The sequence below is a fragment of the Ranitomeya variabilis genome, chromosome 5, assembly GCF_051348905.1.
Source record: "Ranitomeya variabilis isolate aRanVar5 chromosome 5, aRanVar5.hap1, whole genome shotgun sequence".
Lineage (NCBI taxonomy): Eukaryota > Metazoa > Chordata > Amphibia > Anura > Dendrobatidae > Ranitomeya > Ranitomeya variabilis.
This window is the reverse complement of record NC_135236.1, coordinates 390,079,380-390,100,488: the sequence shown is the minus strand read 5'-3', so window position 1 is coordinate 390,100,488 and position 21,109 is coordinate 390,079,380. Positions and strand designations below refer to the sequence as shown.

The window sequence follows — 21,109 nt, the reverse complement described above, 5'->3', positions numbered from 1 at the left end:
ACCGTGACAACACCAGAACAGAGACTCAGAGGCCCGGTACCGGGTACCCCTCGGCCCTGCGGCAGTGGGGGCGCTACATAATTAGTTCAGATTTGTCCTCATTGAGCTTGAGGAAACAAGAGGAGAAGGAGGATATGGCTGATAGACACTCTGGGATTCTGGACAGCAGAGAAGTGACATCTGGGCTGGAGAAGTAGTTCTGAGTGTCATCAGCATATAGATGTACTGGAAGCCATAGGACTTAATGAGTTGTCCCAGGCCAAGGGTATAGATGGAGAAGAGAAGGGGTCCTAGGACAGAGCCTTGAGGAACACCAACAGAGAGAGGGTTATATGAGGAGGTAGTGTGGGAGTAGGAAACGCTAAATGTGCAGTTGGTAAGGCACCTTATCCGAGCAGGCTCACTCATCACTAGTTCCTCTTAAAGTTTTACCTGAGCTGAGAAAATCATCCCAATTCCTTCCCCAAGTTACACTAAAAGGAGTACAGAAAGGTAAGATCTTGGCTGCTTTTAGCAGGATCCTCATTCCAAAGAATTGATTAATCTTACATTTTTAATGTTGAAGTAAAGGTGTGCTTAACTAATCAATGCATACTAGTAATGTACATACTTGTATAGCTAGTGGACTGCTAGTTAGTCATATGTGGAAGGTGTCAGTTGTACTACTTTAGGGTATGATCCCACAGTCAGAAACTGGCAGCTCTTTGGATGCAGCACATGTCCGCTCCATCCAAAGCGCTGCGGGCTTTTGAATGCAGGTGATTCCGCATGTGTTCATTGAACAGTGTGGAATCACCACGCCCAATACATTGTACGGAGATATTGACATGCTGCGGTCTGGAAAGACGCACCGCATGTGCGTCTCTGCAGGTAAGCTGCGGGTGCCGGTGCATGCATAGTGGAGATGGGATTTCTTCAAATCCCATCCACTATGCTGTAACATCTGGCCATTGCGGGTTGAACACTGCAGATGTACGCAGTGCCCAACCCACAGTGTTTACTGACCATGGGAACATACCCTTAGAGCTCGGAATTTTTTGGCACTTTTTTCTTTTCACAGTCCATTTAAATTTCAGAGAGAAAAAAACATATGTATGTCTGTGAGAAATCTCAAACATATAGTTACAGCTAGCGGAACGCACAAAATAAATAGAGATGTTTTTATTGATATTGGTGCGTTCGCAGGCCGGGGTCCACTGTGCAGGAGTACCTGCTGCTAGCAACGGCGGCACGATATGGCGGTATGGACTAACTCAGTTACTTCACCGAGTAGTCGTGAAAGAAAAGCACTGTGCCCTGTTAGGCTTCACAGAGACACAGGCTAACTGCCCACACAGAGAGCAGTCAGTGGTCACGCATGCACACAAAATTCCTCGCCAGAGGTGCCAGCATTTTAGGGGCTTATTTCAGCCGGGTCCCTGAACACATTCAAACACAAACTCCTCGCCAGAGGTGCCAGCATTCTAGGGGCTTATTTCAGCCGGTTCCCTGAACACATACTTTCGTGACCACACTGACGCAAAGCACTTAACAAGGAACAATACTAGCGCATGGCCGTGCGGTCATGCGAACCTTAAATAGCTGCAGCACATACAGGACCTTCCTAGAAGGACCAATGAGAAGCTACACCAGAGCGTGGGCACCTACAGGACCTTCCTGAAGGAGCCAATGACCTTAGCTGCAGTATCAGATCATGTGACCCTCGATCTCCACTGAGAGATCTTACTCCGGGCATGCCCAGAACGAGCAAAGCAGGACTTAGACCCAGAAGCGTCTGCTCGCCGCTGCCCAGCACCGACTTCAATGGCAGAAGCAGGAAAGGCAGCAGTAACTCTTAGCACAGAGTCAGACTGAGCGAGACGCTGGGACCGACGTCTCCACTGAGCAGGCTCCACTGCGGCAGGAGAAGAATGGGGGACCGCAGCGGAGATGGACCGAGATTCCCCCTGTGCAGAGGAGGGAACTCGACTCCTAACACATATGAATATGCAATATGGGCTAAAAAATTTCACCTACAATACTAATTTTCAGCGCCATGGCCTACACATGTTCAATTAATACTTCTATGTGATAATTTATTAGTTTTCAGTGCTAACGTACCATAGGTTATGGATGTGCATAAAATGCATCCACCCATACTCCTTTAGACTTTGGGTTAGATTTGTCAAGACTAGTGGTCTTGTTGTGGAAATGGGCTAGAGTCTAATTGTCCTGATTCATGAATCAGGAATGTTGGACAAGTGGCGCACAACTCAGTAAGCGCCTCGCCATAAATCCTACTTCAGTTTGTGCTAGAGGAAGATTTGTGGGGAGCGCCGCCAACCACTTTGCTGGAGCTGGACCAAAATGGCATGAGAGTTGCTCAAAAATTATGCATCCGTTCAAAGCTTTTTTTGCCAAAATGCTGTCATAAAAGCTTTAATGAATCTTTTTTTTTCCTTTTTTTTTAAGTCTAGAACTCCTCTTAGCTTTATGATAAGCTAATCAGTGCCTTAGTCTTTGGAGATAGTCTAAAAACAGACACAACATGACATGATGCATAGAACACAGAAAGTTGCATGTTTCTACTGTATCAAAGACATTCCCAAAAATAACAATTACACTGTGTAGTACAAATGTCACAAAAACACCCATAGGCATTAAAGTACGAAAGCAGCTTGGCTGTGTTTGTATTTGTTTGTAGCTACTAGCTTGTTGGCATAGAAAGACATTTTGCACATAAACCCATGTAAACTAATTCCTCTGGAGTCTATACATCTGTTAGTGTAGACAGGCAGCACTGTATATCTGTATATTTAACAGACAGATGATAATGATAGTGGCAGCGTTCAAACTATGCAGTGGGGACCGCAGTAGTGTCATTATACTACACTTTCAACAATTTAAAAGCAGTTGAGTAGTCATCTCTCCTGATGACATGTGACAAGGCAGAAATCGCTAAATTCGTATATCACTCTTAGTGCCTTGTGTAGTTCAGCACTGAGTAGAGGCAGTTTTACCAAGGGAGGAAATGATCAATCTATGGGAAATGCAGCACAAATCTGCAGGACTAAATGGTAAAATAAGAAGCCAAGAGCATATGTGAATGATTTAAAACAAGAAAAAGTTCCTGTTCACCGTATGTCCCACTTGATATGAAGTTACATGTGTTGATATCTTTTACATTATTTTTCTTATTTTTCTATTGTATATTTTCAATTACTGCTGCTGACATGTGCCCACTGCTGTCGGCTACTGACAGCTAAACTGCCGGCTCACATTTGACAATAATGGTTGTTTGCAGTATATTAGTTTCTGTCTTTTTGAGCAGTGAAACATGTGTTTAGGTCTCTTGGCAAGAATTCTCACTGTCACAAGTCATTTTTGGAATGAAAGGTTATTATTTCATTATGAGTCTTTTTTTTGCTATTCTTTCTATACTTATTTGATGAGGTCCTTCCTGGCACAAATGAAAAGGCACATAATTAATAATGAGATGCAAATAATGTGCAAATCAATTGCTATACATTCATATCCTCAACACGGAGATCTAAAAGTAGATAGCATGAATAGGGCGAATATATAAGTAAAAATAGCCTAAAACATATGGTATGGATATACAGACAATACTTATCTGTCTAAGGTCTGGTGACCCATGTCTTTTCATAGATACTGCTATTAGAGAAAAATAATGTAATTGCTTCACCTTTGATATACCATATGATAGCAGGCTTATTCCCAAGTGAAACACAACACTTTCAAGGAGTTTTCTCCTGAAAGCAACTCCTTTTAAAAAAAGAAGCCAGTGACTTTAGATTGTTCAGTGGAAGCCACTGCCAACCGATAAAATCAATAGTCATCTATGTAATGCATAGACATGTCTGGTCCGCCAGTTTGTAAGGTGCTCTCTGTACTGGTGATGTACTGGCATACAACCGCAGCATTCCAGCCAATAAAATGAATGGTTATCCATGTAATGCATTGATGCGTTTTTCCCACCAGTATCAGAGCTGTTATTACAGATTGGCTTTCTGTATTTTTTATGTACCGTCATATACCCACAATGAGTCAACCAATAAAATGAATGGTCATCTATGTAATGCATAGATGTGTCTGATCCACCAGTGTGGGAGCAGCTCTTGTAGAATACCACTCGATACTAGCTGTGCCCTGGCTTATAAATGTAGCAAACAGGCCAATACAATGAACAGATAACCACGTAATACATAGCTGTGTCTAATCCACCAGTGTGGGACCTGCTCTTGCAGAGTAACTCTTGGTTCTGGCTGTACCCTGGCTTCCAGGTGTAGCAACTAGGCCAATAAAATGAATGGCTGTCCATGCAAAGCATAGGTGTGTCTGGTCTACAGCTAGGAATGTGCTCTTGTAGAGCGGCTCTCTGTGCCGTCTATGCACAAAGATGCAACGAGTCAGCCAATGTAATGAATGGCCATCTATGTAATGCGTTACCCTGTCTGGTCTACCACGATCGGAGCTGCTCTTGCAGAATGACTTTCAGTATTAACATATATTCAGGAACTCTACAATATTCATGTGACATATGTACTGGCATTGTTGTGATGAAACAAACACTTGACCTGCAGAAATTTTGGTAATCTACAGGTAAATAGCTTTTAAATAATATCTGGCAGGTTTACTGAACAGCAGCTACACTACAGCTCACTGCAGAGTGGGCAGTGAATGTTAAAGCCCCTTGTACTCCCCTGATAAATGAAAGTGAGCAGCTGCAGGGAGAATATGAATGTAACTTAGTTTTTCATTGTAGCCACTGTTCCACTTACACTGCCACACATGATTAATATTCTATATACCTGTAGATTACCGCAATTTCTGCAGGTAAATAGTGCTTTTGTTGGTTACAGGTTCACTTTAAGACTTAACTTTTTCAGTCCTAGATTGCTGCTATAGTTTACAGACTAATGCTGATTTGTATGACCTCATTTTTGTAGTGCATCTTTAGAAATCTTCATTTTACTAGCATCATCTTGTTTCCTTATTTTCTCCTGCTGACAATCATTATTTGTTCTCACTTAAAATTACATTAGATTTTTTTTTAAATTACTGTCTTAGATGGCCCAGATATCTTTTCTAATTGCTTTACGGGTTCTCATTTTAAGATTTTGTATATATTTCTTTACTTGTCAGTCTATGCTGATTGAAATAATTTTTATTCTTTTATTCCTTCTATAGTGTCTGACATTTGTCCATCCCTTTTTAATCCTATTGAGAAAGAGATGATGTATTATGAGACTTAGATGAGCTGGTTGTGTGAGATAATACTTCCTATTGCCAACACTATGATTGCTTTCAATTGCTCCTCAATGCTCATACAGCAATCCCTCCCATATTTTTATGAGAAAGCAATCAAATAGTAGTATGATATGCAATTGTGAAAACAATGCTGTCCCTTACACTTTCTGTGCATTCACAAGGGATGTTCCAGCATTTCATTATTGCTCTTGCATTACTGCAAAAAATTGGGATTAAATAAAGATTATAAGTTATGTCACATAATTCCCTATTACCCCATTAGTGACTAAGCCTGAACGGTTCTTAGTGGCCTGCATATTTTTTCCTTCTTATATTTCTCCTATTTGCTGCAAATAACTAAATAAATGTGTATATATTATATATGTGTATATATTCTATCTTTTCTATTCTAAACTGGACATGAATTGCTGGCTTTTCAAAGTACACCGGTGCGTAAAAATCGGACAGCACTCGCATGGTGCGAGTGCTGTGCGATTTTTTTTTTTCGCACCCATTGACTTGCATTGGCGAGTCTCGGCTGATATATGGGTGAAATCACTCGCAGGTATAATGCGACCGAGAAGAAAAATGGTGATGTGAGCTGCCCGATAGATTAATACTGGTCTGAGTGTTATGCAATTTTTTTCTCACATAGCACTCGTCCATATTCATCGCTAGTGTGTCTCCAGCCTTGCTCACCAACGGGGGCAAGGAGCTCTAAAAGTGCCTAGGGCAGCATAAACTCTAAATACGGCCCTGTATATATATATATATATATATATATATATATATATATATATATATATATATATATATATATATAAATATACACATGCATACATACATACATACACTCCCTGACAGAAGTTATGTCGCTTATCCATGTTATGTAAATAAAAGCTTATAACTGGACATTAAATTCCTCCATTGGTTGTATAAATTATACTTTTGACAGCTGAAACCCTACAAAATGTGGTTTAGGTTGGTGTATGCGTGGTGAAATGTGCGCTGAGGGTGGTATATGTGTTCAAGCACGTGGTAGTGTGTGGCGCATTTTGTGTGTGTGTTCATATCCCCGTGTGTGGTGAGTATCCCATGTCGGGGCACCACCTTAGCAACTGTACGGTATATTCTCTTTGGCGCCATTGCTCTCATTCTTTAAGTCCCCCTTGTTCACATCTGGCAGCTGTCAATTTGCCTCCAACACTTTTCTTTTCACTTTTTCCCCATTATGTAGATAGGGGCAAAATTGGTGAATTGGAATGCGCAGGGTTAAAATTTCACCTCACAACATAGCCTATGACGCTCTCGGGGTCCAGACGTGTGACTGTGCAAAATTTTGTGGCTGTAGCTGCGACGGTTCAGATGCCAATCCCGGACATACACACATATATACATACATACACACACACATTCAGCTTTATACATTAGATATATATATAAATATATATATACTAGATGGCAGCCCGATTCTAAAGAATCGGGAGTCTAGAATCCATATATACTTTATTTATTCAAATGTAAGAATAATACAATTAATAAATAATAGTAAGAAAGAACAAAAAATGGCTGCACTCACCAGCTCTTGACAATTCTTGTTATTTAAGGTACAGTTACACAGGATCCATGAACATGCTTATGAGGGGAGTGATGAAAGACATCAGACAACAACTTTGCGTGTTGTGGCAAATGCCACAACAACGGTTCTTTGCTTAAGAACAATAATGTAAATAATAAATAATATGTATCAATAACTATGTATATTGGTATGTTCTTTCTTGGCACAAATTGCAGGAAGTAGTATTCTAGGCAATTATATATTAGATGGGCATTTCCTGAAGGAAATACATGGTGCTTGAACAGCGCTACCAGCTTTACAGCAGCACTTTTCACACACGGGACTGGGGGGCGCGCTTACTTTTGCACCCGGGGCCGGGGGCGTGCTTACTTTTGCACCCGGGGGTGCACTTACTTTTGCACCCAGGGGCGCACTTACTTTTGCACCCGGGGGCGCACTTACTTTTGCACCCGTGGGCGCACTTACTTTTGCACCCGGGGGCGCACTTACTTTTGGGGCCGCACTTTTGGTGGGCGGGGCTCCTCGGCCTCCGATTTGGTTGGTGGGGCCCCTCGTCCTCCGATTTGGTGGGTGGGGACCCTCGGCCTCCGATTTGGTGGGCGGGGACCGGCCTCCGATTTGGTGGGCGGGGACCCTCGGCCTCCGATTTGGTGGGCGGGGACCCTCGACCTCCGATTTGGTGGACGGGGCCCCTCGGCCTCCGATGTGGTGGGCGGGGCCCCTTGGCCTCCGCTTTGGTGGGCGGGGCCAGGCCCCTCGGCCTCCGCTTTGGTGGGCGGGGCCGCTCGGCCTTCGATTTGGTGGGCGGGGCTCCTCGGCCTCCGATTTGGTTGGCGAAGCCCCTCGGCCTCCGATTTGGTTGGCGGGGCCCCTCGGCCTCCGATTTGGTGGGCGGGGACTCTCGGCCTCCGATTTGGTGGGCGGGGACCCTCGGCCTCCGATTTGGTGGGGGGGGACCCTCGGCCTCCGATTTGGTGGGCGGGGACCCTCGGCCTACGATTTGGTGGTCGGGGACCCTCGGCCTCCGCTTTGGTGGGTGGGGCCCCTCGGCCTCCGATTTGGTGGGCGGGGTCCCTCTGCCTCCGATTTGGTGTGCGGGGACCCTCGGCCTCCGCTTTCGTGGGCGGGGCCCCTCGACCTTCGATTTGGTGGGCGGGGCTCCTCGGCCTCCGATTTGGTTGGTGGGGCCCCTCGGCCTCCGATTTGGTGGGCGGTGACCCTCGGCCTCCGATTTGGTGGGCGGGGACCCTCGGCCTCCGATTTGGTTGGCGGGGCCCCTCGGCCTCCGATTTGGTTGGCGGGGCCCCTTATCCTCCGATTTGGTGGGCGGGGACTCTCGGCCTCCGATTTGGTGGGCCGGGCCCCTCGGCCTCCGCTTTGGTGGGCGGGGCCGCTCGGCCTTCGATTTGTTGGGCGGGGCTCCTCGGCCTCCGATTTGGTTGGCGGGGCCCCTCGGCCTCCGATTTGGTTGGCGGGGCCCCTTATCCTCCGATTTGGTGGGCGGGGACTCTCGGCCTCCGATTTGGTGGGCGGGGACCCTCGGCCTCCGATTTGGTGGGCGGGGCCCCTCGGCCTCCAATTTGGTTGGTGGGGCCCCTCGGCCTCCGATTTGGTGGGCGGGGCCCCTCGGCCTCTGATTTGGTGTGTGCTCTGCCTGGGGCCCCATATGCTGCCTGGGGCCCCTGTGCTCTGCCTGGGGCCCCTGTGCTCTGCCTGGGGCCCCATGTTCTGCCTGGGGCCCCTGTGCTCTGCCTGGGGCCACTGTGCTCTGCCTGGGGCCCCATGTTCTGCCTGGGGCCACTGTGCTCTGCCTGGGGCCCCATAAGCTGCCTGGGGCCCCTGTGCTCTGCCTGGGACCACTGTGCTCTGCCTGGGGCCCCATATGCTGCCTGGGGCCCCTGTGCTCTGCCTGGGGCCACTGTGCTCTGCCTGGGGCCCCATATGCTGCCTGGGGCCCCTGTGCTCTGCCTGGGGCCCTATATGCTGCCTGGGGCCCCTGTGCTCTGCCTGGGGCCCCATATGCTGCCTGGGGCCCCTGTGCTCTGCCTGGGGCCCCTGTGCTCTGCCTGGGGCCCCATGTTCTGCCTGGGGCCCCTGTTCTCTGCCTGGGGCCACTGTGCTCTGCTTGGGGCCCCATATGCTGCCTGGGGCCCCTGTGCTCTGCCTGGGGCCCCATATGCTGCCTGGGGCCCCTGTGCTCTGCCTGGGGCCCCTGTGCTCTGCCTGGGGCCCCATATGCTGCCTGGGGCCCCTGTGCTCTGCCTGGGGCCCCTGTGCTCTGCCTGGGGCCCCATGTTCTGCCTGGGGCCCCTGTGCTCTGCCTGGGGCCACTGTGCTCTGCCTGGGGCCCCATATGCTGCCTGGGGCCCCTGTGCTCTGCCTGGGGCCCCATAGGCTGCCTGGGGCCCCTGTGCTCTGCCTGGGACCACTGTGCTCTGCCTGGGGCCCCATATGCTGCCTGGGGCCCCTGTGCTCTGCCTTGGGCCACTGTGCTCTGCCTGGGGCCCCATATGCTGCCTGGGGCCCCTGTGCTCTGCCTGGGTGTAGGACACTGGTGACGTCACTTATCTCCGGACATTAGCTCCGGACATTAGCTCCGGACATTAGCTCCGGACATTATCTCAGGACATTAGCTCCGGACAAAGCCACGGAAGTTGGCACAAATTGCAGGAAGTAGTATTCTAGGCAATTATATATTAGATATATTTTTTTTTCATTGACATATCTGTATGAGGCTTTATTTTCATGTGAGGAAAACATCTTTTGGCGGTACATATAAATAATTTTTTTGCATCACAAATTTAGAAAAAAGCTATTTTTGTTTGTTTGTTTTGTTTAAAAATGTACCGTAAGTGTTCATGTTCTGCACCATATAACTTGCTGAATGAATTTTCCAGTTTATAACAGTAGTGTGGATCCTTAATATGTGTAGTTTTTTTTTCTAGTTATATGTAGAGAATCAAATGTATTTTATATAAAACAAAATAAATTTCTTTTAAAAAAAATTGTCGTGAATACTTTTTACTTTTTTGTAAACTTTTTATGGATTTCTATCTTTTGAACATTTATCCTTAAGAGATCATTGAAAAGATTTTTTCTTATTTTATTATTATCCCACTGTAACCGAGGCATCCATAGGAGTCCACTGCTGTGCCAAGTTTTGCTAACAGACTTGATCTGCGTCTGCCATGATCCAGCAGTTCTGCTATCCTGAGCTGAGACGGGGTGATCATGTGATCACTAGTAGCTAAAGAAGCATCAGCAATGCATACTCTTATTACCTGCACAGTCTTATGTGACCTGCAAAGGAGAAGGCTGAAGTGGGAATCAGCTGCTTTTGTCTTCTACCTAGGGTCTCTGGATGTCAGACACTGCTAAATTGCAGGAGCTTTAAAAGGAACCTGTCACCAGGAATAATCCTTTTAACCTGCAGTTATGGGGTTACTCTGCAGGGTAACAGCATTATGATGCTGTCCAGCGCCTGTGCGCAGCTGAATGAAGAGGGGTGAAAATGATCTTTATCCTCCTCACCAACATTCAGTATTCAGTCATGGAAGGTGGTGCCGGTGCTGGTTCAGTCACTGCTCTGAGTATACACAGTGGCCACTGTAACTACGCCCCAAGCCCAGACTGACACTGGCTCTACATTGCGGCTGGCTGTCAGTCAGGGCCGGGGCGTAGTTATAGTGGCCACTCTGCTTACTCAGAGCGGTGACTGAAGCGGTGCCGTCCCACCCCTATGACTGAATACCAAATGCTGGCGGGGAGAATAAAGATGATTTTCTCCCTTCAGCTACATAAACGCACAGGACAGCATCATAATGCTGTTAACCTGCAGATTAACGGCATATTTGTAGGATAACAGTGTTATTCCTGGAGACAGGTTCCCTTTAAACCCGTGCCATTATTTACAATGCCTTGTGGATAAAATCCCAGGACCAAGCGTTCTAAATTTATGAAGCCTGGTCATTATCTGGCTAATTTGGAAATAACATTTATAGAAAATATTATAGTTTTTGTGATAAAAAGACATGACTTATAAACATGTCATCATCTGCTGTAATTTGGTTAATAGACTACACACTGTATTTTCATATACTGTATCCAAAGGTTTCACACATAAGCAAATTATCGTTACTTTATGATAATAACAACACGTATATGTTCTCCATATTAAACAATTTAATGATAATTATATTTGGCTATTTTTTCAATTAAGTGTGGCATATGCTCACTGGTACTTTAACCCCTTTCTGACCTCGGACGGGATGGTACGTCCGAGGTCAGATCCCCTGCTTTGATGCGGGCTTCGGCAGTAAGCCCGCATCAAAGCCGGGACATGTCAGCTGTTTTGTACAGCTGACATGTGCCCACAATAGCGGCGGATGGAATCGTGATCCACCCACCACTATTAACTAGTTAAATGCCGCTGTCAAAAGTTTGGAATTTTTTTACCACTTAGATAAAACATAACCTAGGCATGCTTGGTGCCTATGAACTCGTAATGACCTGGAGAATCAAAATGGCAGGTCAGTTTTAGCATTTAGTGAACCTAAAAAAAGCCAAACAAAAAACTAGTGTGGGATTGCACTTTTTTGCAATTTCACCGCATTTGGAATTTTTTTCCCGTTTCTTAGTACATGACATCCTAAAACCAATGATGTTGTTCAAAAGTACAACTTGTACCACAAAAAATAAGCCCTCAAATGGCCATATTGATGGAAAGATATAAAAGTTATGGAGCGGGGAACGAGGGGGGGGGGAACAAAAATGCAAAACCGAAAAAAGCTGGGGTCATGAAGGGGTTAAAAATATGCAAGTTACACTGCGTGAAAAAAGCATTAAGCTGTGTGCACACGTTCCGTTTTTTTTTGCATTTTTTTCACTATTTTTCCCTATAAAAACGCGATAAAACCGCAAAAAAATACATCCATTAAGCATCCTATTAATAGAATGTAATCCGCAATTTTTGTGCACATGTTGCGTTTTTTTCCACGAAAAAAACGCATTGCGGTAAAAACGCAGCATGTTCATTATTTTTGTGGATTTTTTATGTTTTTGCCGCTATGTATTGCATTGGGGAAGCTCCGGAAAAAAAGCAAAAAATCTGCAAAAAAAACACGCAAAAAACGTGATAAAAACACGAAAAAAACCGCATGCGGATTTCCTGCGGAAAAAGCCCTGTTTTGTTCAGGAAATGTCCGCAAAGAATCCTGACATGTGCACATAGCCTAATGGTACCGTCACACAGTACCATTTTGATCGCTACGACGGTACGATTCGTGACGTTCTAGCGATATCGTTACGATATCGCAGTGTCTGACACGCAGCAGCGATCAGGGATCCTGCTGAGAATCGTACGTCGTAGCAGATCGTATGGAACTTTCTTTCATCGCTTGATCACCCGCTGACATCGCTGGATCGTTGTGTGTGACAGCGATCCAGCGATGTGTTCGCTTGTAACCAGGGTAAACATCGGGTAACTAAGCGCAGGGCCGCGCTTAGTAACCCGATGTTTACCGTGGTTACCAGCGTAAACGTAAAAAAACCAAACAGTACATACTTACATTCCGGTGTCTGTCCTCCGGCGTCTCAGCTTCTCTCCACTGTGTGAGCGTCTGCCAGCCGCTGTGCTTTCCGGCTATGGCGCTTACACAGTGGAGAGAAGCAGAACGCTGGGGACAGACACCGGAATGTAAGTATGTACTGTTTGGTTTTTTTACGTTTACGCTGGTAACCAGGGTAAACATCGGGTTACTAAGCGCGGCCTTGCGCTTAGTTACCCGATGTTTACCCTGGTTACCGGGGACTTCGGCATCGCTCCAGCGCCGTGATTGCAACGTTGACCACAGTCTACGACGCTGGAGCGATAATCATACGATCGCTGCGACGTCACGGATCGTGCCGTCGTAGCGATTAAAATGGTACTGTGTGACGGTACCCTAACCCATATATTTACATGGATTAGATAAATGTTTACATTTACCTCTGGAGCTAAACCCAAACATTTAATGAGACACATACACTCCCTATCCTTTTGACTGTGATGCTGAGTCACTTCTCACAGACAAGACATGAGGTAGGGAAGTCAAGATGTCAGAGACAAAGAGATAAGACAAAGGAATAGTCAAAGGCAAAGTCCAAGGTCAGACACAAAGTTCAGAATTACAGAACTTAGAGCTCAAAGCACACACAAAACCAATCAAAGCTACGACTGGCAATGTTTTATCCATTGTCTGCCAGCTAAATAGCCAGGTAAAGGGTGACACCTGGAGGAAAACAGCTGGCTTGGCTTGATTGAGCCTGTCATGCCACCACTATCCTTACGATAGGATGACTAAAATGTTACTGACTGCATCCCTAGGACACCGTAAGTGGCAGGATTGTGACACTGACTTTTTCTATTAAATATTTCTTTTGTACTGAGCCTCTAACCTATCATCCAATCCAAGTTAAAGGTTTAAAAATCATCATAGGTTCATCTAGAAAATTCAGATGAATATTTCTCACTTGTCATCGTTTGCAATACCTATGTTTTTTACAGCATCACCTTTTAATTATGTTCGAGACCACGTAGTATGTTAAAGCATTGCAATGTATCCATAAAAAATTGGTGCAAAACTTTAGCTTTGTATGGCATCCGATTTTATGTGCATTCCCACAGCCTTGATTTGGCGAGTCTCATCTGACACACTGAAGAAACTAGTGCATGTTGCAATTTTTTTCATAAGCAGATTTGATCAGTGAAAACAATTGTTCATCTGCACTTCCCCATTGAATAACATTGGTCCAAGTGCTGTCTGAGTGCAATCTGTTTTTCCACAGATTGCATTTAGACTGAAAATATGGCCTATTTTTGCAGTATAATAAGTAGGGGCATGCAAATAACGCTGCATGAACCGGTCACCATCCAGTATCTATACAAGCACAGATACAATGTGCTTCTGAGTGCGTAGAAGTGAGAAAAGGTTAGTTAAATTAGTGAGGTGAGGTGATACGCTCACCTAAAGAAATGTGTTTTTAGGTCACGCTTGAAACTGGATACTGGGATTTAACTATAAAACTGGTACATCATGGCAGAAGTCCTGGAGGTGGGAATGGGAGGTTCGGATTATAGAGAATGTTAGTCTTTTCAATATGCAAACATGCCATTTTTAAAGCATTTTTTAATAGGGCTGAGTCCATGCCTTGGATAGTTGAAATATTTCTCCAGAGAGAGAGATTCTATATATTTTGATAGTGTTTCTTATGGTATTAACTTGTGGCAAATTTTAAGCAAAGATTTTCATAGCAATCTGTCCTCAAAATGGGTCATTACTAGTGTTGAGCATTCCGATGCTGCAAGTATCGGGTATCGGCCGATACTTGCTGTATCGGAATTCCGATACCGGGATTCCGATACTCTTGTGGTATCGGGTATCGGGTATCGGAACAACATTAATGTTAAAATGTGTAAAATAGAGAATTAAAATAAAAAATATCGCTATACTCACCTGTCCGACGCAGCCGGGACCTCAGCGCAGGAACCGGCAGCGTTGTTTGTTTAAAATTCCCGCTTTTACATGGTTACGTGAAGTCCCGGCTTGTGATTGGTCAGGGCGGCCATGTTGCCGGGCCGCGGACCAATCACAGCAAGCCGTGACGAAAATACGTCACGGCTTGCTGTGATTGGTCCGCGTCCCGGCAACATGGCCGCCATTAACCAATCACAAGCCGTGACGTCACGGGAGGCTGGAAACGCGCTCATTTTAAAAAGGGCGCGTGTCCAGCCTCCCGTGACGTCACGGCTTGTGATTGGTTGCGTCGCGGTCAACCAATCACAAGCCGGGAGGCTGGACACGCGCCCATTTCAAAATGAGCGCGTCCAGCCTCCCGGCTTGTGATTGGTTGATCGCGGCGCAACCAATCACAAGCCGTGACGTCACGGGAGGCTGGACACGCGCCCATTTCAAAATGAGCGCGTCCAGCCTCCCGGCTTGTGATTGGTTGATCGCGGCGCAACCAATCACAAGCCGTGACGTCACGGGAGGCTGGACACGCGCCCATTTTAAAATGAGCGCGTGTCCAGCCTCCCGTGACGTCCCGGCTTGTGATTGGTCAGGGCGGCCATATTGCCGGGACGCGGACCAATCACAGCAAGCCGTGACGTAATTTCGTCACGGCTTGCTGTGATTGGTCCGCGTCCCGGCAACATGGCCGACCTGACCAATCACAAGCCGGGAATTCACGTAACCAAGTAATAGCGCGATTTTTAAACAAACAACGCTGCCGGTTCCCTCGCTGAAGTCCCGGCTGCATCGGACAGGTGAGTATAGCGATATTTTTTATTTTAATTCTTTCTTTTACACATTTATATGGTTCCCAGGGCCTGAAGGAGAGTTTCCTCTCCTTCAGACCCTGGGAACCATCAGGGATACCGTCCGATACATGAGTCCCATTGACTTGTATTGGTATCGGGTATCGGTATCGGATTGGATTCCGATACTGTGACGGTATCGGCCGATACTTTCCGATACCGATACTTTCAAGTATCGGACGGTATCGCTCAACACTAGTCATTACCTCACATGAGCAGAAGATGTTTATAAAGCCTATTCAGATCTATGGTACGGATTACTTGCACAAAAATATTTGCAAAAAATCTGCCATGTGTGAAGATAACCGTATCTTAATTATTGTATTATAGCAAAGTACATTGCATTGTATTCTTTGTATTTAATAATTTATGATAGATTCTGAAAAGTTTTATACATATAAGGTTATTTATACATAAAGAATTACAGTTTAGGCATTTCCATAAGAACACTCATAAGGAAGCCATCCATTGCACATCTCCATTGTTACTTACTCTCTTACTTTCATTTACACTGTGATTTTTAATGTTCTGGCTATAAACAACTTCAGAATTCCATGCCTTGTGTGTTAGAATCATCCAGTTTTCTTTTCTGTCTTTGCCTTTCACTGTTTCTTACTTTTCTCAGTTTGGGTCGTAGCTATTGCTGTATCTTTTCCTTTTACATTGTTCCAGTCCCCTGTTGTTGCACTTTCAGATCATTCAAGTTCCTTGTCACTCCTCTTGACAAAAGGATCATTCCAGTCCCCTGTCATTCCACTTTGAGATTGTTCCAGTGCCTACAACGGTGAGCCTATTATGCTTTAATGTGATTATGGGGTAGGAGGGAATTTATATTAGTGGCAAATTAAACAAGACTTTACAAAAAAAATATTTTGCATGTGCAGAAAATATCTGATTTTTTGGGGGGTTACAATTAAAAGATCACAATTAAATATAGAGTGCAACACAATTTGATGAACTGTGAATATATCATAACTATAATGTTGTCATTGTAATAAGTTTCTGCTGCAAGACACATTGTATCTTTGTTACAAATGGGGAGTTAACACGGTGTCGTCCATTGTAAAATTGAATCATCAAGCACTGTTTTGTGTATAATCTTTGTTTCATTTTGCCATTTTTGGGGGTTATTTACTATAATGTTATCCTTGGACATCTGGTTGTTAGGATGATCTATTTGGGTCACTGTGGCGGATATTAGCTACTCACAAATGGCACCCTTACAAAATCCAGCTGCTGCAGCATCTCAACGAGGATGACCCAGATTGGTGCACTGAATTTGCAGAATGGGCAAAACAAAAATTGGAACAGGACCCTAAGTTTACACAGAACATTATGTTCAGTGATGAGGCAAACTTTTTTGGTAGGGCCATTTATATGGATACACCTAAATAACATGGGAATGGTGACAGTTTTCTTGCGTAGGGTGTCTTGCATTGAAATCTGCTGTAATTACCCGGGTACTGCGTTCACCAGACATCAGCACAATTTCTATCCGCTTCACATATGTTAACTTCTATGACATGCAAATGGCTGTAAACAAAGAGAAACTTGTAAATAACTCATGAAAGAATAAAGTTACATTAAAACCAAGCACACCATTGTTTTTCTTGTGAAATTCGCAATAAGTTTGATGTGTCACATGACCCTCTTCCCATTGGAAAAAATAAAGTTGGATCTAAAATGGCTGCCTTCAAAATGGCCACCATGGTCACCACCTATCTTGAAAAGTTTTCCCCCTCACATATACTAGTGTGCAACAAACAGGAAGTTGATATCACCAACCATTCCCATTTTATTTAGGTGTATCCATATACATGGCCTACCCTGTATAAAGTTGGCATGCCAGACAAGATTTTCTTGCTTGCTCTTTCAATTTTTCTTGGAACCTTTTATTTTAAGAATCCAAATGAGATGTGGCTCCACTAGTCATGTTTTTTATATGCATATTAGAAAACAGAAAAATAAGTTCGTAAGAAGGCTTGAAACAAAGTTGTGTAGCCTATAATCCTAGAGTCTGGATGTGACCTTGAAGGAATTTTACCTAGACTCTGAATCTGTTTTCCATGGTCAATAAATCCCTCCATCTCATCATAGTTGCATTCATGTTAGTAGTTAGGCTTTTTTCCAAAGTGGGTATCCATGTTGTGCACACCTGTTCATGGTATGTATATTCCATAAGCAGGCTAATGTGACATCACAATATCTAGAACCGTTATCATATGCAAACATGATATGTTTCATGGAAACCTGCTAACCTTTTTAGTTTTCCCAACACTGCATTTACATTTATAAGTACACATTTTACTATTGGGTCATTAGAATAATATTTTTCTCTTAAATATTAAGATACCACTTTATTGTTGGAAATATATAGGCAGTAACAAGTGTTTGTAGTTACATACGAGAGCTTTGCTAACCTTCATAGAGTGCCATGTGTCTACAGTTATTGCCACATTAAAAATTGTTACACAAAAACTCCAGCCTTATTCTGCATTTATTTCAGATTTTCACATAATGCTATATGTTGCAATTATTGGAAATCTAAACTTTGTGAAATGTTTTCATATTGTAGCCAGATATTTATGAGGTGTAATTTTATACTGCATAATGTAGGACTTCAATCCCGGGATTTGGGTAAATACCTTTGCATCTGACATCATGGGAACAACATTTCCTGGATATCCATGTTATGACTATATTCTTTATTTTTCTAAATCTAGTAGTAAATCTGACAAACTTTTCATTTTAGAGAGTTTTCTGATGTTTTCTTTTTTTTCGCCCGAGGCTAGGTCAGAATTGTCTGAATCCATTTACCTTGTGATCCCTAACAGCTGTCAGATCGAAATAATATTTTAAAAAGTTAACATTGTTTGATTTAAAACCCAGTCATACAGGAAAAAGGCATGTGCCTGGGATTATAGAAGTGTGACTGTGTACATTATCATCATGCATATTCTTAAAAGAGCCTTTGTTTTATATTCTGCTTCCTCTCTATCTATGGAATGCTTATTGCAAGATCATATATTGTCTTATGGGGTTATTATATATCGTTATTGACTGCTAACCTACATCTTACACCTCTGGACCTAATATACGCAGACCATGCAAAAACAATCTAAATCTGTTTAGAATTAATCGTCCTTATTGCTGAATGTTAAAAGAAAAAAGTTTGCAAAAAAAATACAGATTTTGTGCATTTTTTTTTTCTTAGAACAAAGGGCTCTTTCTTTCAAAACCCAATATACTTATTCTATTTCATATTTTTTCATAATGAAATTCTCTTGGATAAACCCACACTTTCACTACACCTATACAATTGTATACTGTATTTTATTTACTATGCATAGGACAAAGGACGTTTGTCACACCTAATTGTTTGTGAAGACATTACATTTCGGAAATAGGTAATCTTTTTTTCCTTAAAAATTACCTGTGCAAAGTGTACATAATTGTTCTCTCCATGCTTAGTTGTCGTCCAATTTAGGAGGCAATTTAAATTGTTAACAAGGCAAACTAGGTATTATCTTATGTAGCAGAAAAAGTTCAACCTGATCTATTCATATCCTATAAACATTACAGTACTGGTTAAAATGACTATTTTCTGGATGTTTATGGGGTGTTTTTGAGACCCAGAGGCATGTAATTATTTTCATCAGAAATATGATGTATACAATATAATATGTCTTCCAAGTTTTTGGGCAGCTTGAGTTTTCAGAAATATTTTGAACATTTTTAAAATAATTTCACTCAGCTCTATCAAAATGGTCAAAGCTGAGGTGGGACAGGAGCATGACGCTAGAACTAGTCTAATTTTTGACAAGCTGCAGAGTGCCTTATGCCAGAAATCTTACACCAGTCCAGGACTAGAATAAGATTTGTGATGAGGCGCGTGTAGGTACCCTATTCATTAATCTCACTGGTCTTGATTCTTGATGAATCTTGGGCATAGTATGTTGGAAGACTTTAACATCTAACCAGGGGCCATCATTACAGATATATACTGTTCTTCAGCACTCAAGTTTTTATGTGATCCATTTTAATAGTTCAGTAGCACAGAAATTAAAGAAAAGTAGACCATAGTTCTTAGAAACTTAAGACCTGTCTGTGACTTAGGACTACAGTACTTTGGATATTTGCTTCTGGTTACACTTAACAATGTCATGATGTATGTAAACTTAAGCTTTGCCCAACAAGCAATGAACATTATGACAGTGTAATGCATGGACAAAAGAGTTTTGAAACATGGTAGCCAACACCGTTAAAGGTAGTTTGATGTTTTATGAATAACTAGCTGAAAAGCCCGACGTTGACTGGGCATAGTAAATATCTGTGGTTAGTTATAGCACCTCACTTCTCTTATTTTCCCTTCACACCTCTCATTTTTCCCCTCACACCTCTCGTTTTCCCCCTCACTCCTCTTATTTTCTCCTCACTCCTCTCATTCCCCCCTCACTCCTCTCATTCCCCCCTAACACTTGTCATTTCAACCTCACATCTGTCATTTTCCGATCACTCCAATATTTCCCTCACTCCTATCATTTTGCACTCACACCTTTTCATTTTCACCTCACACCTCTCATTTTCATCTCACACCTCTCATTTTCCCCTCAGTATATACATGTTTATCATCTCCCTTACATATAGTATACACCTGTATGCCATCTCCTGTATATAGTATATAACTGTATGTCATCTCAATGAAAGCAAAATCTGTATGCTGACTGTAAATCACATAGAAAATACCACTAAAAATTATATTTAACAAAGCATAAGTGGAAAAAATTAAAATGTAACTTTTATTATATTAAAGCCACACAAAAACAAAAACCAAACACCCAAGTGAATAAAAAAGAGGGCATAGTCTCAACCAATTGGTATGGTGACCATAGAGACCGATTAACCCCTAACAGGATTAAATGATTTCAACTCTAGGGTATTAGCGAAATCAATATGAACTAGAGTATAACCTATAGAGAAGCTGAAGGCAAAAAAACATATATCACACTCAGCATTATATACCTAGTTGCATGTAAAAACAATTAATTACTAGCAATGAAAGCACATGATGTAACCAGTGCTACTGGTGGCTATATACATAGTACAAAAGAAACAATCTCACCAGTTCCAGGGTGTAGGCAAAGGAGCACCGGAAAACCTCTGGTCAGGGGAAAATCCAGAAAAAAGAGATGACAGTCCCTATGTCAATCCCTATGGGGCTAACAGTAAGCTATCCCCAAAGCTCCTGCCCTTACAAGGGCAGTCCACAGCTACCCCTGTATACATATGCCCTGCACTCTCCCTGTATAGTCGTCCCGACGCGTTTCTTCCAAGTACATTCTTCAGGGGACTTGCTTGTGTACGGAGATAAAGTGCCTATGTGCTAAAAAGGAGGGACATGAAGTCCTGCCAGCCTCTAAGCTGTCCTGCAGTGAGACCTGCAGGACAGCTTAGAGGGTGGCAGGACTTCATGTCCCTCCTTTTTAGCACATAGGCACCTTATCTCCGTAAACACAAGCAAGTCCCCTGAAGAATGTACTTGGAAGAAACGCGTAGGGACGACTATACAGGGAGAGTGCAGGGCATATGTATACAGGGGTAGCTGTGGACTGCCCTTGTTAGGGCAGGAGCTTTGGGGATAGCTTACTGTTAGCCCCATAGGGATTGACATAGGGACTGTCATCTATTTTTTCTGGATTTTCCCCCTGACCAGAGGTTTTCCGGTGCTCCTTTGCCTACACCCTGGAACTGGTGAGATTGTTCCTTTTGTACTATGTATATAGTCACCAGTAGCACTGGTTACATCATGTGCTTTCATTGCTAGTAATTAATTGTTTTTACATGCAACTAGGTATATAATGCTGAGTGTGATATATGGTTTTTTGCCTTCAGCTTCTCTATAGGTTATACTCTAGTTCATACTG

The 21,109-nt window shown here is 43.5% G+C and overlaps 1 protein-coding gene and 1 long non-coding RNA gene across 21 annotated transcripts in view; one reads left to right on the top strand and one right to left on the bottom strand.

Moving 5' to 3' along the window:
- FOXP2 (forkhead box P2) overlaps positions 1-21,109 on the top strand; it is a 413,441-nt gene that overhangs the window by 360,713 nt on the left and 31,619 nt on the right. For 13 of the 20 annotated variants that reach the window (XM_077265038.1, XM_077265033.1, XM_077265041.1 and 10 more), the window contains one exon: positions 15,880-15,969. The exons of the other annotated variants lie outside the window; for them this stretch is intronic. In XM_077265038.1, the coding sequence (XP_077121153.1) occupies positions 15,880-15,969 (90 nt within the window). The remainder of the gene's footprint in view (positions 1-15,879; positions 15,970-21,109) is intronic. 20 annotated transcript variants of the gene reach the window in all.
- On the bottom strand, positions 15,849-17,336 carry LOC143776080 (uncharacterized). Its single transcript, XR_013215766.1, has 3 exons — positions 17,230-17,336; positions 16,642-16,718; positions 15,849-15,983 (listed from the first exon to the last, which is right to left on the bottom strand). It is a non-coding gene; the product is annotated as an uncharacterized LOC143776080 (long non-coding RNA).